The sequence below is a fragment of the Silurus aristotelis genome (genome assembly GCF_946808225.1).
Source record: "Silurus aristotelis genome assembly, chromosome: 3".
In the NCBI taxonomy this organism is placed as follows: Eukaryota; Metazoa; Chordata; class Actinopteri; order Siluriformes; family Siluridae; genus Silurus; species Silurus aristotelis.
This window is the reverse complement of record NC_139576.1, coordinates 14,748,556-14,773,957: the sequence shown is the minus strand read 5'-3', so window position 1 is coordinate 14,773,957 and position 25,402 is coordinate 14,748,556. Positions and strand designations below refer to the sequence as shown.

The window sequence follows — 25,402 nt, the reverse complement described above, 5'->3', positions numbered from 1 at the left end:
GTATAGTGCAGTGTAGTATAGTACAGTGTAGTATAGTATAGAGTAGTATAGTGTAGTATAATGTAGTGTAATATAGTATAGTGTATCATAGTGTAGTATAATATAGTACAGTGTAGTGCAGTATAGTATAGTTTAGTGTAGTATAGTATATTGTAGTATAGTGTAGAGTAGTACAGTGTAGTATAGTATAGTATAGTGTAGTGTTGTAACGTGTAGTATAGTACAGTGTAGTATAGTATAGAGTAGTATAGTGTAGTATAATGTAGTTTAGTATAGTATAGTGTATTATAGCGTAGTATAGTATAGTGTAGTATAGTATAGTACAGTGCAGTATAGTATAGTCTAGTATAGTGTAGTGTTGTAAAGTGTAGTATAGTACAGTGTAGTATAGTATAGAGTAGTATAGTGTAGTATAATGTAGTGTAGTATAGTAAAGTGTATCATAGTGTAGTATAGTATAGTACAGTGCAGTATAATATAGTATAGTTTAGTGTAGTATAGTATAGTGTAGTATAGTTTAGAATAGTACAGTGCAGTATAGTATAGTCTAGTGTAGTGTTGTAGAGTGTAGTATAGTACAGTGTAGTATAGAGTAGTATAGTGTAGTATAATGTAGTGTAGTATATTATAGTGTATCATAGTGTAGTATAGTGTAGTATAGTATAGTACAGTGCGGTATAGTATAGTTTAGTGTATTATAGTATAGTGTAGTACAGTGTAGAGTAGTACAGTGTAGTATAGTTTAGTGTAGTATAGTATAGTGTAGTATAGTGTAGTGTTGTAAAGTGTAGTATAGTACAGTGTAGTATAGTGTAGTATAATGTAGTGTAGTATAGTATAGTGTATCGTAGTATAGTACAGTGTAGTATAGTATAGTACAGTGCAGTATAGTATAGTTTAGTGTAGTATAGTATAGTGTAGTATAGTGTAGAGTAGAGTAGTACAGTGCAGTATAGTGTAGTATAGTGTAGAGTAGAGTAGTACAGTGTCGTATAGTATAGATTAGTATAGTATAGTGTAGTGTAGTATAGTACAGTGTAGTATAGTACAGTACAGTGCAGTATAGTGTAGTTTAGTGTAGTATAGTATAGTGTAGTATAGTGTAGAGTAGTACAATGTAGTATAGTTTAGTGTAGTATAGTGTAGTGTTGTAAAGTGTAGTATAGTACAGTGTAGTATAGTATAGAGTAGTATAGTGTATTATAATGTAGTGTAGTATAGTGTAGTATAGTATAGTGTATAGTAGTTTAGTGTAGTATAGTATAGTGCAGTATAGTATAGTGTAGTATAGTGTAGTGTTGTAAAGTGTAGTATAGTACATTGTAGTATAGTATAGAGTAGTATAGTGTATTATAATGTAGTGTAGTATAGTGTAGTATAGTATAGTGTATAGTAGTTTAGTGTAGTATAATGTAGTGTAATATAGTATAGTGTATCATAGTGTAGTATAGTATAGTGTAGTATAGTATAGTGTAGTATAGTGTAGAGTAGTACAGTGTAGTATAGTATAGTGTAGTGTTGTAAAGTGTAGTATAGTACAGTGTAGTATAGTATAGAGTATCATAGTGTAGTATAGTATAGTACAGTGCAGTATAGTATAGTATAGTTTAGTGTAGTATAGTATAGTGTAGTATAGTGTAGAGTAGAGTAGTACAGTGCAGTATAGTATAGTTTAGTGTAGTATAGTATAGTGTAGTATAGTGTAGTGTTGTATAGTATAGTATAGAGTAGTATAGTGTAGTATAATGTAGTGTAGTACAGTGTATCATAGTGTAGTATAGTGTAGTATAGTACAGTGCAGTATAGTATAGTTTAGTGTAGTATAGTATAGTGTACTGTATTATAGTACAGTGTAATGTAGTGTGGTATAGTGTAGTGTAGTATAATATAGTACAGTGTATTATAGAAGAGTTTAGTGTAGTATAGTATAGTGTACGGTAGTATAGTACAGTGTAATGTAGTGTGGTATAGTGTAGTGTAGTATAGTATAGTACAGTGTAGTATAGTGTACTGTAGTATAGTATAGTGTGGTTTAGGTTTAGGTTTAGGTCAACTTTATTATCCCCGAGGGGCAATTTGTTTCACAGCCAGCAGAATCCGTACAATCCTAAACACACAACAACAACAAACAGAAAAAAATAAAAAATAAAAAAAATAATAATAATAATAATAATAAAACTATTTAGGGTCCCTTACGAGGGAAATATCAAGGTCGGAGTGACGTGGGGCCGCCTTCCCGTGGGCTCACCACCTGCGTAAGGGACGGTGCTGTGAGGATTGGGCAGCAGTCGAAGGCGGGGGCCTGCTTTGACTGCTGCCCCCACGACCCGAATTACGGATAAGCGGGAGAAAATGAATGAATGAATGAATGAATAAAACTATTTAGTGTGGTATAGTATAGTATAGTATAGTCATACAAGGCATGGGGTCATTTTATATTAAATAAAAAAAAAAAAAAACCCATATAGATATAGATAGGTAATGTAGTATAGTATAGTATAGTATAGTATAGTATAGTATAATATATTTTGATGTAAAAAAAAAAATAACACTGTCACGGATGAAAGTGAAACATCAGCACGGTAAACAAAAACTGTAGAATCTTAATCATGTGAAAATGGTATAGTTTAATGAAGTGCTATTGTATAAACTGTTTGCTAACTTCGGGACAAGCACACTGGATCTGTTCTGTCGTAACTCGCGAGCATCAGGTTGCACAATTAGCTCGGATGGATTTAATTAAAATCATGCAAACAAAAGCATCACATTTTTACTCACTGTTTTCATCAAATGATTATGCATTTTTACACCAATTCATATATTTTCTTTTTATCATCAGGCCTGTTAGCTTGCTGCGTTTCTCTATTCCATTTACTTTTTATAGCATTACTTCAACAGTAACTTTAGTGTGATTTACTGCGGCTTTACTACGTTCAAATGCTTGTTTTCAATGTTTGTGTATTTAATTTATGCATTCAATCATATAAATATTATTCAAGATTAAATTAATTCTATATTCTAGATGCTTAGATCTTCAGAAATAACCAAAATATTATTCTTTTAAAAGAACATTGTCAAAACAATGTTGTATCATAATTTATATAGATTATATTTTTTATATAGATGGTTTTCAACTTCCTATCTGCAAAATACACATTTACACAACTTGCTTCGCCTTGCATAATCAAATGGTGGTGTTGTTTTTTTTTTTATAGAAAGAAAAAACTCAGCATGAGTGAATTTGTTGAAAGGAGAAATCCCCCCCATGCATTCCTCAACAACCAGCTACTATAAGCTTTAAAATGGCTAAATTAAAGAGAGCTAAACTTAATATGTGGCTTTTGCATTTTTTAAGTACACTTTTATACATAAATACCCTGAATTAGGGATAAAAAAATATTTTTAATCAGATGTTTAATAATCGTCCTATTAATCAATTATCAAAATAATTGTTAGTTGCAGCCCTGCTATAGTATAGTACAGTACAGAATAGTACATTTCATGGTCCACAGGAGTAATATATGCATTTTCTCTGAGAATCAGCAAGCTGTGTCCATCAGAGCACTGTCTGCCAGATTCCTGAAATTAAGGAATACCAACATTTGCAGGGAATTTAGTGCAATTATGAACCACTGCAATGAGCAACCAACTGAATCAAATGAAGACGCCACAATGCCACAAACTGTCTCATGCATGGTGAAACTAGGTGTGAAATAACCTGTCAAAATATGTTCATATCGGTGTTTGCCAACACTTTATCTTAAAAGGGTTTCTAAAGATGTGTTGATTAATATTGCATGAGTGTTTAAGAAGAAATGCAGGAAAATACACTGGGCCTATGACATAACTTGGAAGGCGGCATTAGAGGTTTTATCCATATGATGAATACAATTTCATGGGTAGCTGTTTTATTTATTAGCAGTTTATTCTATAGTACATTCATAAAACATTGGAAAGCCATTAAAATTAAAAGAAAAAATTAAAATCTACAGATGCAGTGCATCGTATTCATAATTCAGCCACAGATATTTTTAGTATACAGAAAATACACTTTACAAAAAAGCTGACGGACGACAGATGGATACTTCATAGAAAATGTCTCACATCTTTCTAAGTGTGTTATTCCAAAGGTAATATAAACAGTCCTGAAAACATAGAATGTTAATTGAAAATTCCTCTGTTTCTAAATCGTCACCATAAAAATGTCAGCTTGATATTTTTGAACATCTCCTTATATACAGTAAATTGTAAAGGTTTATAAAAGACTTATCAAAGCCTATTGATGTTGTATGAAAAAGAAAAAAAACCTGTTAACTACAACCTTGTGTATTCTCTTTCATACTTTCAAAACAATCCCATTACACTTAAACTGTCAATTATCCTGAGCTTCCCATTATCCTTATCCAGTGGTGACAAAAAGAAAACTGATTCCCAGTTGAATGTGCTTCAGTAAATGATTTCTGCTTTAATGTTGTATTAATAATTTTATATTTGAATTGCTTGTTAGTGTTCTTGGCCCCGGTTTCTTTAAAGCTGCCATTGCTGTTTAAATGTCTATTGATAAAATCTGAAACCTTCCACGCATGATCAAAACACAAGTTAAAATGGGTACAGATTCCTCATTCTGATCACCATGTTAAACCACTGACGGATAAGGAAATAATTGCTAATCTCTTTCTCCGAGTCTGTATTTGAAGTTGTGCTGCTTGGTGTGTTGCTAATGCCTGATGTTAACAAATCTCTTGCTCATTAGATCTGCCTGATTCTCCCTAATTTTATACTTTTTATTTTTTTATTTTTTTCCAACCAGCTTCTGCATATGAAGCGATCAATTTCAGATTCACTTTCTTCAGCTTTTCCACATGGATTTGTACTTCCAAAAAAAGTCTCTCCCTTACTTTAATGGATAATCTCACCTGGACACTTTATGATTACAAATGCAGTTATTATGTAAAGACTTTTCACAATATTCTCATACTGAAAAAGGAATAAGAGCTCTGTTCATGCTGTGTATTCGCTCATAAATCTTTGCACAATTTGAAAAAACTCCACACAGTACCTATAGAATACGTGTTCAAAACATGTTTTTACAGCATCTATATTTTCAACCATGGCTGGTTTATATTGCGTGATGTAGTGTGTTATGTGATTTATGAACCGGGGCTGTCTTTATGGGCCAGTAAGCGATAAAAGAGTAATCAGTTTACACAAGGAAGTGCACCCGGTCAGCAGTGTTGTACAGTAAACACACTCCCTCTGTTCTCATTCACATTCCTGCATCCATCATAAGCACAAACATTATAAGCCGTGTATGGTCTCTGCATACTCACGGATGTTTTCAGTTCCTGTCATGCAGGAAGGAGATCCAGGATCTCTGATCTTAATCAGCTGTGTGTTTTGACGACACTGCGTCGTGCTCGTGTGAATGGTAACAACTGTAAAAAAACAAAACGATTGTCTGTCCCTGTAAAATCACAGGTTACAGGTCACACTGCTAAACAGCACTTCAACAAGTAGTTAAATAATAAATCAGAAATTTTGTCTCCTCATTGAACTGCTATTCCTTGAACTTCTCATCCTTTACTGATATAACGTAGAATTTGAGTGTATTAATTGAGATTATAAGCTCAAATATCACATACTGTAGTATTTAAAAGGGGATGAGTGGGTGTTACTATTCACTAAATGGCCAGAAGTTTCTGAACACCAGACCATGAAATATATATGAATCTAAATATATTTAATACAAATAATATATATAAGTACACACTTTTAATTGTAAAATTATTTTAAAAACTATTACCTTCTTCTTCAACATTATGAGCTCCTTTCTGTAGATTTATGACATTTAATCATACAAGTCAATTTTAGTTCTATATGACAAAAAAGTAAAAAAAAATAAATAAATAAAAAAAATAAAATAAAATAAACAAGGTCACTCCTGCAAGCCAGTGTACTGCGAGTGTTTTAAGAAAGTGAAACAGACGTGGATATTGGCACTACTGTGCTTTATTGCTGTACAGGAATTTTTATAAAACAATTAAAACAAAATATGTTTCCCACAGACACGCATGAATTTATGCAACAGTTAGATTCATATATTTTATAATGCACAAAAAAAAAGAACATAAAGGAAAAACAGGGAACAGTGACGTCAAAATGCAGCAACATCCACGTTGATGCAGAAATGTACAATAACGAGTCCGGTGTGATCAAGCAAGCACAGGAAATAAAGCTGTCTCTGAGACTGGGAATGACTGGGAACGGAAGAGTTTATAACTGTCCCCGTCGCAACGTAACTCCTTAAAATTACACCTTGCAGCAGTGAATCATAAAAAAAAGGGATGTATTTGGTGTTGAATTGGAGAAGGGAGGTTCACATTTCATGGATAGTACACAATGTCCACACAGGAGTCCGGAAAGTTCCACAGCACCAGATGAGACGGAGAATGATATGTCTGAATGATCACACTCCAGCACACTAAACAAAAAGTATAGTGTATAGTGTAATCAGTGTAGTGTGCTATTCATGCTCTAAGGTATTGTTTTATTTTTATTATTTGTATTATTATTATATTTTTTTTACTATTTCTTAGGTAATAGTTTTCATTAAAATATTTTTGTAATGTGAATGACAGGAATAATGAGAAGAAATCATTTAGGATAAAGAAACTTAATGTCATCCACACTAACCCTGTATAGCAGAAGCAAAGCAAAAAGTAATTCTGCTTGCAAACATCATAACAAATAATTAGCTGATTATCATGAATGGTCTGTATTTAAGCGCCCAAACGTACTGTACTACTGTTCAAAGTGCCTTTGGGGAAACCCTGGTTTTACTTCAAATGCCAAAACCCTGGGCACAGATCAGAAGCTGGTCTTTAGTTTGATAAATATGCACATCCTTGAAATCAATTTATTCGTTTAAACAAAAACTTTATGTCATGGACAACATTTACCAACTACAGTGTTTAGATTTAAAAGGTGGCTACAAGATCAGGGGTCAATGTGAATCAGCAGGATTTGACAGTTATGTATTTCTCATTAAATCCCTCAGTAGATACAATGCCTGGATATAACACCAGATAGTATGCTTGTAACATTAAATATTGTTCTTAGATCATAAATGTTTTCATTTACAAAGTACTTTTTTTATTAAATACATTTACAGTCACCAAATAATATCTATCATGTAGACACTAAGTGGCAGAATCCTTGATTAAGACTAGTCTTTTAATAAATGTTAATATCAGTTGTGGTGTGCACTGAAAGTGCTTTTGTAGTCTACAACCACTGTAGGAACAATCTGCGTCCAGGAAATCCATTATTTATATATATATATATATATTAAACTATCATTTTTATTTAATTTTGTTTTCACAGGTAGTGTGAGAGTGTGCTCATTTTAACATTTTTACTTTTTGTACATTCAATTGGACAAGCCAGTTGTTGGATGAAATAGAGTTTAGGGGTTCTTTTTCAATCATGTTAGTGTGACCCATATGAAATAACACTTCTATATATAATGAACACATCTCTTCTAACAGATGGCATGATGGGAAAAAAAAGCAGAGCAAAAACATTAAACTGACTGCAGCGTTACAAAGATGAAGAGTATTTACTGATTAGATAAACAATTCGAGTGTCACTGCAGACATGACATTGTCATGCCATTGTATTCTAAAGATTCCACTTCAGAACAGTGGAACATCTTTAATTCTGTTCATTACAACTGCATTTATTTATACTGGACACCTCCAGTCCAGGTGGAGCGCTAGACAGATAACACAGAAAGCAAAGTATCATTACACATTAGACATATGTATAAATTACAAATCGAACACTTGTTTTTCATCTGTTTGAGATGGTATTTACTCATATTCATTAAAAAGGAACGACAGCTCGAGGCCTCAAATGAGACCAGAGAAAATACAGTGAAGTTTAAGTAACTGCATTCTGTTCTGCTGGCAGTCAGCAGTGGTGTCTATATGCTTCAGATAATTGACAGAAAAAGTCCTATTTGCCTTGCTGAAGTACGTACACACACACACACACACACACACACACACACACACACACACACACACACACACACACACACACACACACACACACACACACACACACACACACACACACACACACACACACACACACACACACACACACACACACACACACACACACACACACCCTGTCCAGATACTTATACGCTGCACTCTTTATGCTCTAATGTGGTCAACATGACTTCCTGTCCAAAGGTTTTACCTAGCCTGTTTTTCTACATGTACATTTCCTTACTAACTCTCATCAGTTTCATTTCTTCAGTTTCGGTCAGAAAATACAGGAGTTTTCGGTGTTTTATATTTGTACATTTCAGTATCTTTGCTTTACTCTGTGTGCTGTCTGTGTTGGCACTGAGTGTGCAACATTCGACTCATTCACTTAAACGTGTGCTTTGCATCTGAAATTGATGCTTGTGTCAGACGAAAGTGCACCCTGGGATATCACTGAGATTTCTATGTGAACCCGAAAGAGTTCAAAAACCACGCTTTTAATGCCCGTGACCTCAGTAGGTGGGTCTCAGAAGCACCTGAAAAACTGTGAGACATAGCTGCGTCGCTGAACCTGAAGTAAAGACACAGTTCACGAGGGAGGTCGGCACAAAGAGACTCGTTATGTAAACTGTAAAAATGTCTGCAGCCCAGTTCCTTTATCCCATTCTGTCCCTAATCGGGTCTACCGGTACCAGCTTTTTATCAAACTGAGGCAGCAGAATCACAGGAACAACCAGCACCAGTTTGATCTGAAGAAGCGACACTGAAATACGGTATACAAACTGCAGTGCGGTGAAGATGGATTACAGATACGACCGCGATCTCTGAGGCCCAAATAAAGTCTTCCAAACAGAGCAGCATTCAAATCTGACAGATGTAGACGTTTGTAGTAGACAGAAGGGTCACCAATACATGTGACATGGCAGTATGTCCTTTGGGTTCCATATTATTTGGTGCCTGGCCTGAGAGACAAATATGAGCTTCTCCTATGTCACTATGTCTCATTTATCCAAATCATAAGTAATTAGAGAGAGACAAAAAGAGAGAAAAAGGAAAGTAGCAAGTGGGTCCTTCCTCAAGGATGCATGGTCAGCAAAAGAACCACTTTTTTTAAGGTGATGTTTTCTTGGTCGTATTACTCTTGTGCTTTATCAGTAAGGTAGGGGAGCCATGAGTCTGGAGCCAGGCATTCTGCCACTCTGTCCGAGCATCACACACACTCCTCCTCCATCCCAACAAATCCTGAAACGTAGACCCCTGATCCCCCCACACACAGAATCGCCGGATAACCTAAGAAAGCAGAAACAAAACAAGAAAAAAATAATAAAACAGCCATAAATTAGGTTCAATGATGTCCCTCACAACACCAAATCCTCCAAACACTTACCAGAAGCACAGTATTGCACACAGTGGATTTTGAATTTGATGTCAATGAACACACACACACACACACACACACACACACACACACACACACACACACACACACACACACACACACACACACACACAAAAAAACTAACTGAAAGGGGGAAAAACCAGTGTGTCAAAACTGAACAGTGTGACAAGCTGGCAATAATAATTCATACTGTGTCAAATCCAAACTTAAGGTGTACCAATTATTTGTTCACCGAAACTGCAACATAATGTGAAACCTTGTCCTGACAGATTTTGGACAACAATGCATATGTATGAGAAATATACTGTACCAGGCTACAAGTGTTAAAATATTACTAAAAATCTAAAAATATAAATGGGTCAAGAATTACCCAAAAATTGAAGAATGACCTGTTTCAGCTCTAACCAGTGAATTTTGTCTTGTGGAGATGATTTATTAAGTAATGAGAAGCTGTGCTAAAAGCAGTTTTAGAGGAGCATTACAATATCTGTGGTCTATTTCCTCATCTCATCTAAAGACATGTTTGCCAGGATGCCACTAATCCATAAAATAGTTTAAACAAATATTGTTAATCTTTAAGCAGAGTGATGGTTTAGTCCATGAGTCCAGGAGAGCTAGAAGATACACACTCTCTCTTTCCACCCTTGGCATGCAGATAAAACCCAAAGTAATCCATAATCTAAATCTATATGTTAGTATATCACCACCACTTATACTACAGCTTCACCAGAGCAGAAACAGGAAGTGTGTGCCTCGTTTACTGCACTGACTCGTTAAACAGTGCACATTGTAAAGAAAACCACAGGGACGTTAAGCTCAAGTGCATCGATCAACATTCATTTGGTCTTAGACAATGAACTATTTACGTATTTAACCAGACTGGTACCTTTAATCCCACCTCATGAATAATCAACAGGGGTCTATAGATCACTGACACCATACTGATGGAATATTCCATTTTTTTGCAATTCTAATATGATCAATATTCCCTTGTGTATAGAGTTTGACCAAAGAAGTAGAAGTTGTAGCATAGAGTGTTTTCAGTGACATGCCACCTGCCTCACCGACATGTCAAGTACCACATAAACTGACAAATCCAAACTGCTTATCTGGTTGACAGAATAATTTAGGAAAGAACAACCATCAAGACAACGTCTCAGGGTTGGACTGGGAGAATATGTATGTAAAGAGAACATTAATGAGTGGCTGGGCAGTGTGTTTACAGGAAATTAAATGTAAACTACTCCATCCTTGCAGAGGAGAATGGAGAATCCTCTGACATATAACCTTGGGCTGGGACTTGATGAGGTTTATCCCTAACTGTCACCATGTGGAAAGGTCAGGAGGACATATTGGCCTTATCATCATATATATGCCATGGAGATGACCAGACCACATTATCTACAAACCTATTAAATTGATTCTGAAACACACGGCAAAGGGCATAGCAATCAAGGAGCATCATTACTACAACATTAGGCAAAGGTTAATCATATATTCAACCATTCATCCATTCGTTTTCTTAAATCTTTTGTCCTGGGTGTCACTTCCTACATCAGTCAAAGCTTTGTACTATTTAAGCAGGGCAAAACATAAGATTGTGTATATTAAAAAAATATATACAGTGGTGTAAAAAAGTGTTGGCTGATATAGATATATTTTTTGCATGTTTGTTACACTTTGTTTCAGATCATCAAACTAATTTAAATATTAGTAAAAGATAAGTGAACACAACATGCAGTTTTCAAATGAAGGTCTTTATTATTGAGGGAAAACAAAACATGCTCAACACTTTTTTACACCACTGTATATAGATATACAATTATGGCCGTAAAGATACACATATTTGAACCGAAATGTATGGGTACAGGGGTTTTAGATTATTTTTTTTTTTACGTGTGGAACATAGTTAAAAACTGAGTTCTCTCAGGAACGAATTAAGTGGTGGACCACAAGTTTAGTCTCCGCCTTGCACTTTAAGCGCATTATTTTAAATTATTATTCAACTTTAAAACATACACAACCAGGGGTATAAAACAGAAACTAGATTTAGTGCAGTGTCACTGTGGCTACTCACTCCGTGCTGATTTGTTTAGTTTGCATAAAAACGCTAAAGAATCCATAGCGCTAGCATTAGACGCTAACCAGGAAGTGGCTAGCGCTGTGGATTCCCTAGTGTTTTATGTCCAGCTTCAAGGAATTATTTTAAAATGAGAAAATCCTGACAATTCCGCATATTGAGTGAATGAATGAAGGATGGAAGGAAAGAATAAAGACATTTGTTAAAATATGTTAAAATAAGTAAAACATTAAGTAGATCATATCTTTAGAAAATTAAATATTAAATGTTAAACACACACACACTTACATACACATCTGTATTACCCAAATCATGTCTAACAAATGTAAACTATTAAATTATTTTTCATTGATTTAATTTTATTTAGTACCTTTAATTTGTGCCAATTAAAATGTATTACTCAGTTTAAAAAAATAAAATAAAATAAATAATGATTTAACCAAACAGGAATTTTTTGTAATTGTTTTAAAAATGTAAACTGTTCAAATGTTCAAATCACAAATATCAATAACAATAATAAACTGTGTTAATGAAAAAAAGGATAAACAATTTTATGTTTTCCATTTCTTCCCCCTAACCGTACCGAAATTTAACCCGAACCGCGACTTAAAAACTGAGGTATTAACTAAACAGTTTAGTTAGTTAGTTAGAGTGTATATATATATATATACATACATACATACAGTACAGGCCAAAAAGTTTGGACACACCTTCTCATTCAAAGAGTTTTCTTTATTTTAATGACTATGAAAATTGTAGAGTCACACTGAAGGCATCAAGGGCTATTTGACCAAGAAGGAGAGTGATGGGGTGCTGCGCCAGATGACCTGGCCTCCACAGTCCTGAACCCAATCGAGATGGTTTAGGGGTGAGCTGGACCGCAGAGTGAAGGCAAAAGGGCAAACAAGTGCCAAGCATCTCTCGGGGAACTCCTTCAAGACTGTTGGAAGACCATTTTAGGTGACTACCTCTTGAAGCTCATCAAGAGAATGCCAAGAGTGTGCAAAGCAGTAATCAAAGCAAAAGGTGGCTACTTTGAAGAACCTACAATATGACATTTTTCAGTTGTTTCACACTTTTTGTTATGTATATATTTCCATATATAATTCCACATGTGTTAATTCATAGTTTTGGTGCCTTCAGTGTGAATCTACAATTTTCACACACACACACATATATATATATATATATATATATATATATATATATATATATATATATATATATATATATATATATATATATATATATATATATATATATATATATATATATATACATACATACATACATACATACATACATAGACACCACACACACACACACACACACACACACACACTTCACATTCACACAAAGAGACAATACAAAAATGAGTAAATGAGGAATTGTTTTTTCTACACCCATTATCTTAGCTTCCTCTTATGCTGAGATTTATTTTTAGAACACCAATTTTTGCACATATCTTTAGGAAAATTACAAATAACTATGTTTATTCTGAAAGAAAGCAAGTTAACCAATTACTAAAAATCCACCCCAAATGTAATTTTATCTTTCTGACACACAGAGATCCACATACAGTAAAGTTTCTCTTATTACACCGGTGAAGAGCTTCCACTAACATTATTAGTGCAGCTAATTCAAGTTATCTACACTTAAATCTAATACTAAGCTTAACCTCAGCATACAAAAAGAAACATAGCTAATTGTTTTTGTATTAAATAAACGTTTTCCTTTTGGGAGCAAGCTAATGGTCCCCACAAAACTGCCAAATATCACTGCCAAATACAGTAATCTCCTTTTATTGCGGTGGTTATGTTCCGAAACAGCAAGCGATAAACGGAAAACTGCAATAAACGAACGCCATCCCAGAAATGTTATTTTATGTATACGGTACTGTACTGTATTAACATTTGACTTTAGTTTATAATTAATAATTATATTTTTAATAATAATTTCATTATTTCAACATAAAACAATTCCCTATAAGTTGTTTGGTCTATCATGCTATCCGCGAGAGACCGGAAAAAATAAGTCAAACAAATTAGTTATGTGGCAAATGCAATTCCATGATAAACCGGGGGCTCGAGATTCGAACCGCAGTAAAGCGGGGGAATACTGTATTGCAAAACAATTGAAATGTTTAATATATTGCACATGTGCAATTGTTCTATGCATAAAAAATTTTAATATTATTCTCAGTTTTTTTTATACTGAATACCTTTCTTAATATTGAATATACATACGATTATAGAGAGAGTTTATTCCCACGGGTAAGTATCAGGCCACCTGGAATCTGATTGTCCTCACATGCACTTTTGATGATATTCAATGACCACGAAAGCAAGCAGAGAAATAAAACCCTTCGACACCAGCCCATTTTTACCATCTTACCATGTCGTAGTTAAAAAAATAAAAAAATAGGTATCGGTTTTATTTTCTTGTAGCATAGATACAGACAGATTAGTAACTTCTCTCTGCTTTAAGCTTTTTTCATCTCTCTATTGTGTTTCTGGAAAGCCTTGAGCTTGAAAACACATTACAAGCTCACCTGAGAGCTCTCATTCTGTTACGCTTGTTATCAGAAAAAACCTGGAAAGGGCTTTGCTTTCACACAAAAATCTAGCCGATAACAGTGCTTGGTGACTGAGTTTACCTTAGTCCAAGACAATTTAGAACATTATGTTTCCTGAATAGTGAAGGACAAAATAGGTAGAGTGGTGACTGAAGATGGAGAAGATATAATGTACACTGGTAGAATAAGACGACATTTGTTGCAGCTAATCCTTACCAGCTGTATTAATCTTGCCTATCATAGCAGGTGAGCATGTGTTTTCCCTTCACATAACTGTCTGATGCCGTGTATGTGAACTGGTGGATCCCTGTGACCTGGCATCACCACAATAACAGTGAAAGAATCATAACATGAACATGCATTACTATAGCAATGCCTCAACATGTAAACACTCAAGCTTGTGTAGACTGTTCCCCATATACACACTATAATGCATTTGGGAGAGATGGACATTTATTTGTGGTTATCTTTGTCAGACCACAGATCCACATTTCTAACATAAGGCATGTTTCAGCAGGCAACAAAAAGCATCTAAGCATGTCGACAAATTCTATGAAGAAGCTCTGTCTCAAACATAAATAAATAAATAAAACTCTGTGGTAAAAAAAAAACAAAAAAAAAAAACTGAAAGGATTGAATGAATGAAAGCTGGAGTGAGTCAGCGACGAAAGAGAAAACAGCAGCAGAAATGGAGGTAGTGGAGTAAAAAAAAAACTGCAGCTCAGTTGTCTTTTTCACTCCAGTGACAGGAGTACAGTCATAGCTTACATACACCTGATTTGAAAAGAACAAAAGTATATGATTCAAATCCTCTCATGTGTTCTACAGGTATCATGCAGAAGGCAAATTTATCATTTACTAGAAAAATAATCACGCTTGTCAAAGAGAAGGCAAAGGTTAATGCTGGGGATTTTTCCCACGATCAAATCAGTCGTTCGTCACAATCCCGTTTTTTGGCCTTTGACTACATACGATAACAACAACAACAAAAAACCTGAAAGTTTTCTGGTGGCAAATTAGTGTTTTTGTCCCAGGAACAGCCCATTGTACAATATGCCCAAATTCATTCCAATACAAATGACCTTTACACAATCACCAACAAATTAATAAAGTTATAAGAGAACAGAGCTGCAGTTTACTATCAACAAAAGGAAAGGTGGGAGAAGGCCAAGGCAAAATGGAGCTAAAAAAATGGCAGTTGTTAGAGCAGACTCACCCAGTCCCTACTCAAACACTATGGCCATGCCCAGGCTAGAGCGCGGCCCCTGCACCAAAGGGAGAGAAGTTGAGGTGCCCCCTCTGAGAGGAGAAAGAGAAAGAGAGGAGAGAGGAGAAAGAGAGAAACAGACCCACAGTCTTCAGAGGCAGGAGAGTAAGAAAAAGTTTAGACACTGCATCAGCACAACACCTATACGATATGCAGTCCTGGCTTTTGTGAAAGCTGAAGATAAACCCGGTTTTGTGCTGTTACATTAACATTTATGCCATTTATCAGACGTCCTTATACAGAGTGACTTACATTTAATTTCATTCACACAACTGAGCTGTGATAGGTTTAAGAGCCTTGCTCAGGGGCCCAGGAATGGCAGCCTGGTGTGGCTGGGAAAGTCCAATGCCTTAACCACTAAGCTACCAGTGCTGTTCCTAGTATACAGAGTGGTGAATCTAGAAAAAAATGATTATCCATTAAATGAGCATACAAACATTTAGACAAAACCAAACATGTTAGAGGTGTTTACAGTTGATTTGATTACTGAAAGGACTTTGCATAGAGAGCCATGAAGTGCATGACTTTGAAACTTGTCATAACATGACTCCTCAAACAGTACAAGGCTCTTCAATTAGTCAAAGAGATGAGTGGAAACACTTTGTTCTTCCAACTGTTGTCTGTGTTCCCTGAAGGACTTCTGATTTAGTTCAGTTAGAACGGCGCGTTCCCCTATCAGTAACATTCACCAGCCAGGAAGGGCTAATCAATAATAAAAAATATATAAATAAATAAATCTATTATTACTCGAATAATAATAATAATACTTTCTTATTGTTGTTATTTTTATTATTCATTTTTTTAATATATTCATTTTTTTTTTCCGCAGATCAATAATGAGCGGATGTGGTATATGAATAGAGACATGTGCCACAAGCTGGCTAGTGAAATATGATGCATGCATGTGCCAGTGCAGGGGAGAAGACGTCTGCATTAAAAGGCCATTTCCTGCTTCCGAGTGCCATAAGGACATTAAGGGCTCGAGTGTCCTTCTGGAGTCAACCTCTGTTGAGGTTAGAGTTGAGTAATGGAGAGGGCATATCGCTGTAGCCATCTGGCTTTTATCCATTCATGCAGTATGAGAAATGAACAGGCTGCTGTAGATACTGTAAAGGTTTAAAACAAACGTGTGTGCTGGTTTTCATAATGCAGTATAAATGATTATTATTATTATTATTTTTATTATTATTAATAATGATTGGGAAAATGTTCAATTTAAAAATCGTAATACTATAATAGTGTATTTGCGTTTCTAAATAGTCCGTGCATGTGTGTGTATATCTGGCACACACTGTCGAGCTAAAAAGCAAGTGTAAAGTTACCAGCCTTTGAGCTTTAATAGTAAATGAATAAGCCCATGCAGTCCCGCTTATGCAGCTTAGTAAAAAGAGTGTCCAGTTTCAGAGCTCCAGAGTTTAGATCTGTTACCTCTGTAGCTGTGTACCTGTGAATATTTCATTTGCCACTTGAATAATTAAAGCTTTATTTAAAGTGCAGGAGACGAGTGCATATGTATATGGCCTGTTTATTGTTTAAGATGGCTTTTACGGCCATTGCTCTACTGCTTTACTGCTCTGCTCACTTCCTGGTTTCCAGGCAGTCATGTGACCAATGACCATATCATGTGACAAAGCAAGGGGATCGAGGGTTGAATGGGAGCTGGTAACTGTAGAACCTGTGGCACCAAGTGTTCCTAGAAGCGGGAAGGGTTTAGATATCACTAGTGAAACGCTCAATACACATTGACAGGTTGAACAAAAAAGGGACATTAGCTTGAAGAAATACAAAGTGGAACACAATCTCAAATTTATAAAAGTGAAATGGACAGTTTTTGTTCTTTCCTAAATCAACATTACTCCCTTATTCTTTCTTAAGACTGATGATGCCATTGAACCTGAGTAAAAGAGCAAAAAATTAATATCGCCTCTACACTCAGGGAAGCTACAGCAATTACGGATAATGACAACTACTCAGCTGACGGGTTATATTCAATGACAAGTGGCTCATGTGGGTTTACTACACCTAACAGCCTGGGTGACCAAGCTGACCTATATAGTATACATATTCATAAATCATTATGGCTTGGCAGATATTGCATAAAGTGGTGGCCAAAGCAGGGGGTTGGAGTAATAGGGGGAGGACAACATTAAATGTCCCCTCACACATGCACACAAAAGAATAGAGACCCTTGTTTCTTCGTTGTTGTTTTTTTAGTGAGAGAAAAGTATAAAAAAAATTAGGTATAAGGCACATAAACAAGGCTCTCAACATGTCAGGACAATAGATTATGACATGTGGAAAAGCTTCTAACTTTGCAAATCTTTGTCTTTTTTTTTATATGCAAAAATGTTAAACAAAGAGCACATGACTGCCAACAATCTTAAATATCACCATGCAAAAATATCTGACACAAGCCAGCATCAAGAGTTAGCTGAATTACTGTATATAGTAACAGTCTTGGCCCTTATCACATGCACATATTTGTCCAAGGCCTAAATATTTAAACAGCATTACCCCTATTTCGTTACGCACAAATGCAAATCATAAACGTCATGGCTGAATATCTAAATCTCTTAACCGGCCGACAGTAAACATTTGCTTTGGATGATTTAGATGTTGAGCTGACGATGCTGGCTATCAACCACGTGTAATTTGTGACACCCGTCATCTCTTATGTGTCATGTAATCTCAGGCTTCAGACGTTAAAAGCTGAGGCCTGATGAAGATTTTGAATAAACGGATGAGATAAGTTGGCCATTGCCGATATATTTACTGTATATCTTGAGACAAAAAAAAAAGATTGTATACTAATAATTTTTTTTTACATTAATAGAAAAGACATTTAGAGTGTTTCATGATTCGTAAAAGATTAACAGTGGCAAAATCTAAATGATCATGTTGATATTATTGTGATCTCTGAACATAACTAATATTTTCTAATATTAAGTACATTATGCAAACCCATTAAAAATTACTACATTATCATTGAAGAAATTCCCCTAAGCAGCCATTGAATCCTCTCTTATAATCTTTACCCCATTCTTCTTGACATACAGACATATCACACCCCCCGATATATCTTTTATGTTTTTTATCTGTCATTTGCTGCATTCTTCAGATGGCTCCAGATTCTGAAAAGGTTACTCATCTTATTCTGTTGATTTGGTCTTCTTTTGGTTTATTGTCTTGTTGATAAATAATTCACATTTTACTTTTAGACCCCCCCCCTTTTTTTTTTTTTTAAAAGAAGAAAAAAATTCAATCCAGCATCCAGAATATATTCTTTCCAATTTTCAGACTCTCTGCTACTAGGTTTTCTTTTATGAAGAAGAAAAAAAAAAAGGCAAATGTCAGCGCAAGAGAGAAATGTCAATCAGGTGGAAACCTCTTGGCGTGCAGCTTCATTAAGCTTTAATACAATGTAGGCATTAGGCTTCTTTGCGCACACACACAGGGATACAGTGATAGCTTTGGCCTGAGGATCTGTGCTACTGGCTCTTCTCTATAGTACATGCAGTGATATCCAGTGAACATAATCTCCAGATAACTTCCCCTCAACTCATTTAGCAAAGTGCGAGGCCTGAGAGGACATGCAACTTTCAGCTTTCACTTTCATCAACCCTGATTACCTGTGCCACTGGAAGACCCCTGCAAACCCACAGAAGTCGTTTAAGTTTACCTGCGTGTGGTGGCTGTCCATATGTCTGTGTAGCGTAGAGGCACTGGATGCAATTGACTTGTGATGTCCAACATCCTCTAACATTCCTGTTGAGACACGAGCAAACATGCTGTTATGTCGAAATACTGTATGTTCCCCAGTCACACCAAACTGAAAACTAAATATTCATTATTCTTAGTGCTTGTGATGCTAATTTCCACATTAACTATATTTTGAACACAACGTCCAGTAGAGATCATATCAGCTTTACTAAAAGGGACAAAAGCACAAATGCTTAAGGTAGAGTGTGGATTTGATAGAGGGCAAGATGGAGAGACACCCTGGGTGGACTGATGACTTATAGGGACACTTCATCAACTACAGACTAATCATAGAATCCCCCCTCTCTGATAGCTTCTGGGTCAACCCACTTCATTTCATCCAAGACTGGGGATCTCCCTCCCCTATATGTCACAGTCAGCTGGGTCAAGGTCACACTTGCTGATCAGGTGGCTGCTTAAAAACACACCACAACATTAGGGAACTAGACTCATAATTATTATGCTTAGCTCCCTAAAGGATATTAATAATATATTGCTGTCACTTTTGTGATTTGTTTTTGGACCACTTTAACCCAGACACTTTCTAAAGACAGAACATGCTGAACAGACCAAGGCTTTTTTTTTTTTTACAGTGAGACTCCCAATGAAAAACAATTATAACAAATTAATTACATATCTCTGTTCAGACAAAGCTAGTTTTTGGAAATTACCATTGGAGATCTGGTTGCCATTCTCCATAGGGGGGGGAATTGGAGAGTTAGGCGAGGATGTGCGGTGATTGGCATTTTTGTCCTGTAGCTGCGGGGATGAACTGGTAGGACCTTGCTCCTCTCTCCCTGGAAGGTTCATGTTGGAGTTAGAAAAACCTGGGGGAAGAAAAATCAATCAAGTCCATCAACAGATACAAAACGATGTGATTTATACTTCCTCTGACATGTATTTGAAATGCAACTCTGCATTAATACAGCAAGTCTGAAGCCATCTGATTTTCAACGTAAAAGTTCCATGTATGTCTTTGTGTACGTCAACAGGTCAGCACAGTGACATTTGGCCTCTGTGTGATGATATAATGGAAGGAATGCAAACATCTGCCATGTCCAGCCCTGTAGGACACAAATTATAGCAGCTGCGATGCACAGCCACAGGGGGAGTGATGAGAGCCCAGTGCTGACGCCATGGCAAAAAGCAGCGGAAGCAGCCGGAGAACTGTTAATCCATACGGCATGTAGACCCGCTTAGATCTTACCGCTGCTGGGATGAATTTAGAACAGAAGGTCAGCTGCCCCTTCAACACACTGCCATCATTTCCATTACAGCATGCTCTTGGGCAGCTTCGGTGACCTCGAATTCTGCAACCTAAACATGGTCTACAACTAACACTTAGGTAGGTCAACATCTTTCGCGATTATGTTGAATTCTATATCTCTGACGCAGAGAAATCAATTAGGATGTTTTAGACAATCTTTAAAATTTTTAGGGAAATGTATTTACTAATGACACAAATCCATAAACCTAATTATCAGTCATTTATGCCAGTTAAGCTTAAATAAAAGCAAAAAAATAAAATAAATAAATAAATCTTTTTACACTTGTTTGACTCCACAATCAATTTCTTTATCTTTTTGTCTCTTCAAACAGGAACATGGTATGAAACATGACACCTCACAGGACACCCCTTTCACTCAAGATGATGGACAAGTCATCCCATTAATAAAGCAGGAGCTGAAACCGAGTCAACACGGAGTCTCCTCCCAGCTCTGAACCCAGCTTCTCCCTCTAGGTTTCACTGATGTCAGAATGAACATGCTGATCATTCGCAAATCAACGATGGCTTGTATGATGCGACTATATGATTCCATGGAATGCATAATACAACATCATACTAGTGAAAAGATTTGTATTGTTGAGATGCATTCTGAACGGTCTTGTCTGTCTTGTTAAAAACATATAAAGTGTCTTTATTAACACACTACCAAAGTATCAGATAGAGTATAAGGCTTTGTAAAAACAGTGACTATGGGCCCGCGCGCGCACACACACACACACACACACACACACACACACACACACACACACACACACACACACACACACACACACACACACACCACACACCACACACACACACACACACACACACACACAAATTCACCCGCACATAGAAGTTTAAGTAGTCATTTCCTCCTCACATACATTTTTCCTTAATGGCCATAAACGCACACTCTTTCTCCAGGGAATCACATATACTTTGCTATGGAATTACAGTACCTATGCACACACTAGAGGACTGATATTTAATATTTTATGACTATATCATCTTCTGCTCATGCAATATTAAAGAGCCGAGAGCTAATACCCCCTATGCCCCCTTTAGCCTCTACCATAAAGGGAGGTGGTGGCTTCTGAGCCTGATTTTTCACACCCTTGCTCTTTTATTACAGATGAACCCTCATACAAAAGTGGCAAATCAGGGACAGATAAAGTCGAATAGGCTCAGGGGTGTTTAAGTATATCTGATCTTGGTTCATTTTCCCTGCATTAAAATAAATTTTGCAGTTATATACAAATTAATAAAGTACAATGCACTAGTCTGCCATAGTATAATATATGCATACAGTGTATTTGAAGCTGCAGTATATAACCTAGGGCACATTACAAATTCTTGCATTATTCCCTGAGTACTGTGGCCCTGTCACAATCGATGTCAGTAGGTATCATTTTTGCATGCATATGAATTTAGTTTGCATAAGGATCACTTTGGTGTCACCTGCAAGATATGTTTTACTGTTCAAATGCTATCCAAGGTGGTTGAGCAAGTGTACGCTGCCGGCTCAAAGTTCTTGAGCTTAACTGTTTCATATAGGCTTTTTGTGTCCACGTGTGTGTGTGTGTGTGTGTGTGTGTGTGTGTGTGTGTGTAAGCAGGTAACAATTAACCTTAAAAATAGTTAACATGTGGTGAATAGGATGCCATTTGGGAACTAGCAATAATATTGGTAATAATAATAATTGCAATAATAATAATTAATAATATTAAATATGATGGTTACTATTATCATTACCTATTATTATTATTATTATTATTATTATTATTATTATTATTATTATTGCTGGTTCCCAATAAGCATCCTATTAACCAGATATAGTTAGGAATCTAATAACAATTGATATAACTATAATAATAATTATATTAATAATACTTGAGGGATTGTTACATTATTATTATTATTATTATTATTATAATGATCAATATTTCTGCTGCTCATTTCTAAGTAAAGACGTTAAATGGTGGCAGACTAGAGACATAAGAAATGTATTAATGTAACAAATCAAAACGGTAAAGTTTATAATACAATTTTTATATTGCCAGTTTAGCTGTACAGCTAATATTCCTTCTGTCTGTGGCATTATAGACAATATAAAATTATGGGCTCTATAATTTAAAAATGCATTCCACACTAAATCTTTAAGTAATTTGACATGCCCAGTGCACAGAGCAGAAATAATGGCCTATCAAATCAATGTTTCATAAAAAATGTGCAGGAGTGTGAAGGGGGTGTGTGTCTAAAAACCTGTAAAATGAAATGGATAGACGAATAAGGTTTATTCATGGTGTTCTATCGTGACTGTTTGATCAAGGATGAGACATTAGTTACACACGTCTCATAGAGAAAGGCTCAGTTTAGCATGCAGTTTTTTTCCCCAGCGCTCCACTTCATCACTCCAGCTCATTACTACACCTGTGTCTAATTAGCATTGAAAGCCTGCCATTGTAGGTGTGTGCAAAACCAAGCTTCTCTTTCCAGTTACCTATTTTTTCGCTCACACGTTGCTCATCTTTGGCTGTCTATCATCCCCCCTTTTTTAAATCGCATACATTTATGCTCGTCATCTTACTTTCTGGATCACATTTTTCTGTGGACATTAATAAGACGGTCAGCATTTACACTGACCAGGCATAACATTATGACACTATAACATTATGACTGGTGAAGTGAATAACACTGATTATCTCTTCATCATGGCACCTGTTAGTGGATGGGATATATTAGGCAGCAAGTGATCCTGGTCTGCAGTGGTCAGTATCTATCAAAAGTGGTCCATAGGAGGAAAAGTGGTGAACCGGCAACAGGGTCATGGGTGGCCATGGCTCATTGATGCACATGTGGAGCGAAGGCTTGTCCGTGTGGTCTGATCCAGCAGACAAGCTCCTGTAGAAGAAGTTAAATGTTGCTCAACAGGTCAGAACTGCTTTTTTTCTTTCTTTTTTTTTTTTTTTTAAAGAAAGACCATCAGGAACTGATGCTCATAAATTCATATAAAAGACATGCATAGGATTAAGAAACCTACATCTGAACACAAAGCTTAAGTGGGGGAATGAGGAGACTGTAATTTATGCCTCCGTGTGTTATTTTGTTATGATAAAAAAAAAAAAATCTGCTTCATGCGTCATCCCACATCCTAACTGTGACCCAAAATAAGCAAAACTTACACCACTGCAATTTAGGATTCTTGTTTGCATGGGGCATAGCACAGGAAGTAGTCATGTTCTGTTTGATCACAAGGTTTGGGAAGAGATGCTTTGGTAAGGTGTCAGCAGCCTCCCACAAGCAATGAAACACACAGACAAGACATGGCCTGCTGCATTTACACACACTGACTAGACTTTTGTGGCTCTTCAAAAAAGCATTGTAGCTTTTACAATAAATGTTTACTACTTGACCCTTTCCGACGTTACGACACCTGGCTCTCAATGAAAGGAGTCAAACCCTTTTAATTTAAAAGCCAACATAATGGGATTTTTATAAAAACATCTTTCATTTTCGGCATATGGGTTTCCACATGTCCTCGCACTTTCCATTCCTCATACACACACAAAAAGACTCACCACTATCTCTAATCTTCCTCCCGGTTGTGGACTTGCGAAGCAGGCTGCGTCCTGAACTGAAAAGTGTATTTAGCTCATCAAGTGGGCTTGTGAGGGACCTCCCATTAGCTGGATTGAACAGCAACGGAGAGGATGAACATGAGTGTGCTCGCCGTGGCTCTGGCCGAGAAGACTTCACTGGTGAGAAGGGAGGCTTGGCACTGCCTGGGGGTGTCTCTGCTAAACTGTGCCCTCCTTTAGGAGTGATTTTGGATTCGGCACTGGCCCGGCTCAGGACCAGAAAATTCGCTTCAGGGGGGAACGGAAAGTGTGATGGTGGACGGTATGGTGGAGGAGGAGCTGTAGGTGGGGGTGGAGTGAGTGGTGGAGTAGATTTGTCAGGTATTAATACAGAAAGGCTTGGGGAAGAGTCAGCTCTCTGGCGACTATACTGGGGTGAAAGCGGGCTGCCGCCATCTTGACTGGAGTAGTTGAGGTTAGTCTCAAACACTGGTAGCTTCTTTACCTCAAGAGGAGTCAGGGGCGACTCATCCGAGGCTGGAGAGCATGTGACTGGAGATGGAGGAAAGACCAGCAAAGGGGGTCTGTGTGGTAGCAGGTTTGGGAAAGGAGCTGGAATGTCACACGTCCCATCATTTTTTCTTTTTTCACTCCTCTTGTCACCATCCCAGCTTTGCTGACGTCCTATCAGAATGTTCGGATGATCTATGAGGGCTACAGGTCTCTTGATCTCCAGATTGAGTGACAGCTTTGCAATACTACAGCCAAAGGGGGCGGAATCACTCACTTCAGGCTTTGTGACCTGGGGAACAGTTCCACCCTCATCGTGTGGGTAGTACTTCATTTCCTCATAAACAGCTTCATTCTGCTCTGGACTGTGAGAGTTAGCCATGCTCATAGCCCTGCAGGTGCTCACCATCTCGATGTAGACATCCTCATCGTCTCGGCCTGACTGTACGCTCAATGTGGCCAAATGCGGTCCGTCATCAGAGGCTGCCCGTTGAACAAGGCCCATAAAGTGTCCACTGCGTGCCAAACATGCCAACTTCATGTCTGTTGGGCGTACAGGAGCTGGGGCGGAAGAGATCTCCTCGTAGGAGCCTGTAAGCTTGGTGTTGGGGCTGCGTTTGGGCTTAGGAGGGGGAATCTTTTTCATGGTGCTGTAGTCGTCGCTGTGAGGACGTGGTTTAGAGAGAGCTGTGCACAGACGGAAGTAGATGGAAGAAACATTACCACCAAGCACAAATCATTGACCTCTTAACTGTTTCTTCTTTTTCACTTAGAATATATAGACACATTGTTTGGATTTTATTGAAATGAAGCAGAAAAATATTTAAAATGCAAAAAGATATATAATATCCCGCCAATTATGAGCAATATAAACACTATTTCTCGGAATTGTCACACAAAATCCATT

The 25,402-nt window shown here is 36.7% G+C and overlaps 1 protein-coding gene across 6 annotated transcripts in view; it reads right to left on the bottom strand.

The window, feature by feature from the left end:
- Positions 1-7,950: 7,950 nt before the first annotated feature.
- myo16 (myosin XVI) overlaps positions 7,951-25,402 on the bottom strand; it is a 148,532-nt gene continuing 131,080 nt past the window's right edge. For 5 of the 6 annotated variants that reach the window (XM_083535709.1, XM_083535707.1, XM_083535708.1 and 2 more), the window contains exons 32-35: positions 23,986-25,182; positions 19,809-19,964; positions 19,058-19,143; positions 7,951-9,347 (exon numbers count right to left, since the gene is read on the bottom strand). In XM_083535709.1, coding sequence (XP_083391835.1) covers positions 9,168-9,347; positions 19,058-19,143; positions 19,809-19,964; positions 23,986-25,182 — 1,619 coding nt within the window. In that variant the 3' untranslated portion in view covers positions 7,951-9,167. Of the gene's footprint in view, positions 9,348-15,327; positions 15,411-19,057; positions 19,144-19,808; positions 19,965-23,985; positions 25,183-25,402 lie in introns of all 6 variants that reach the window. The other variant, XM_083535711.1, reaches the window with a different exon arrangement.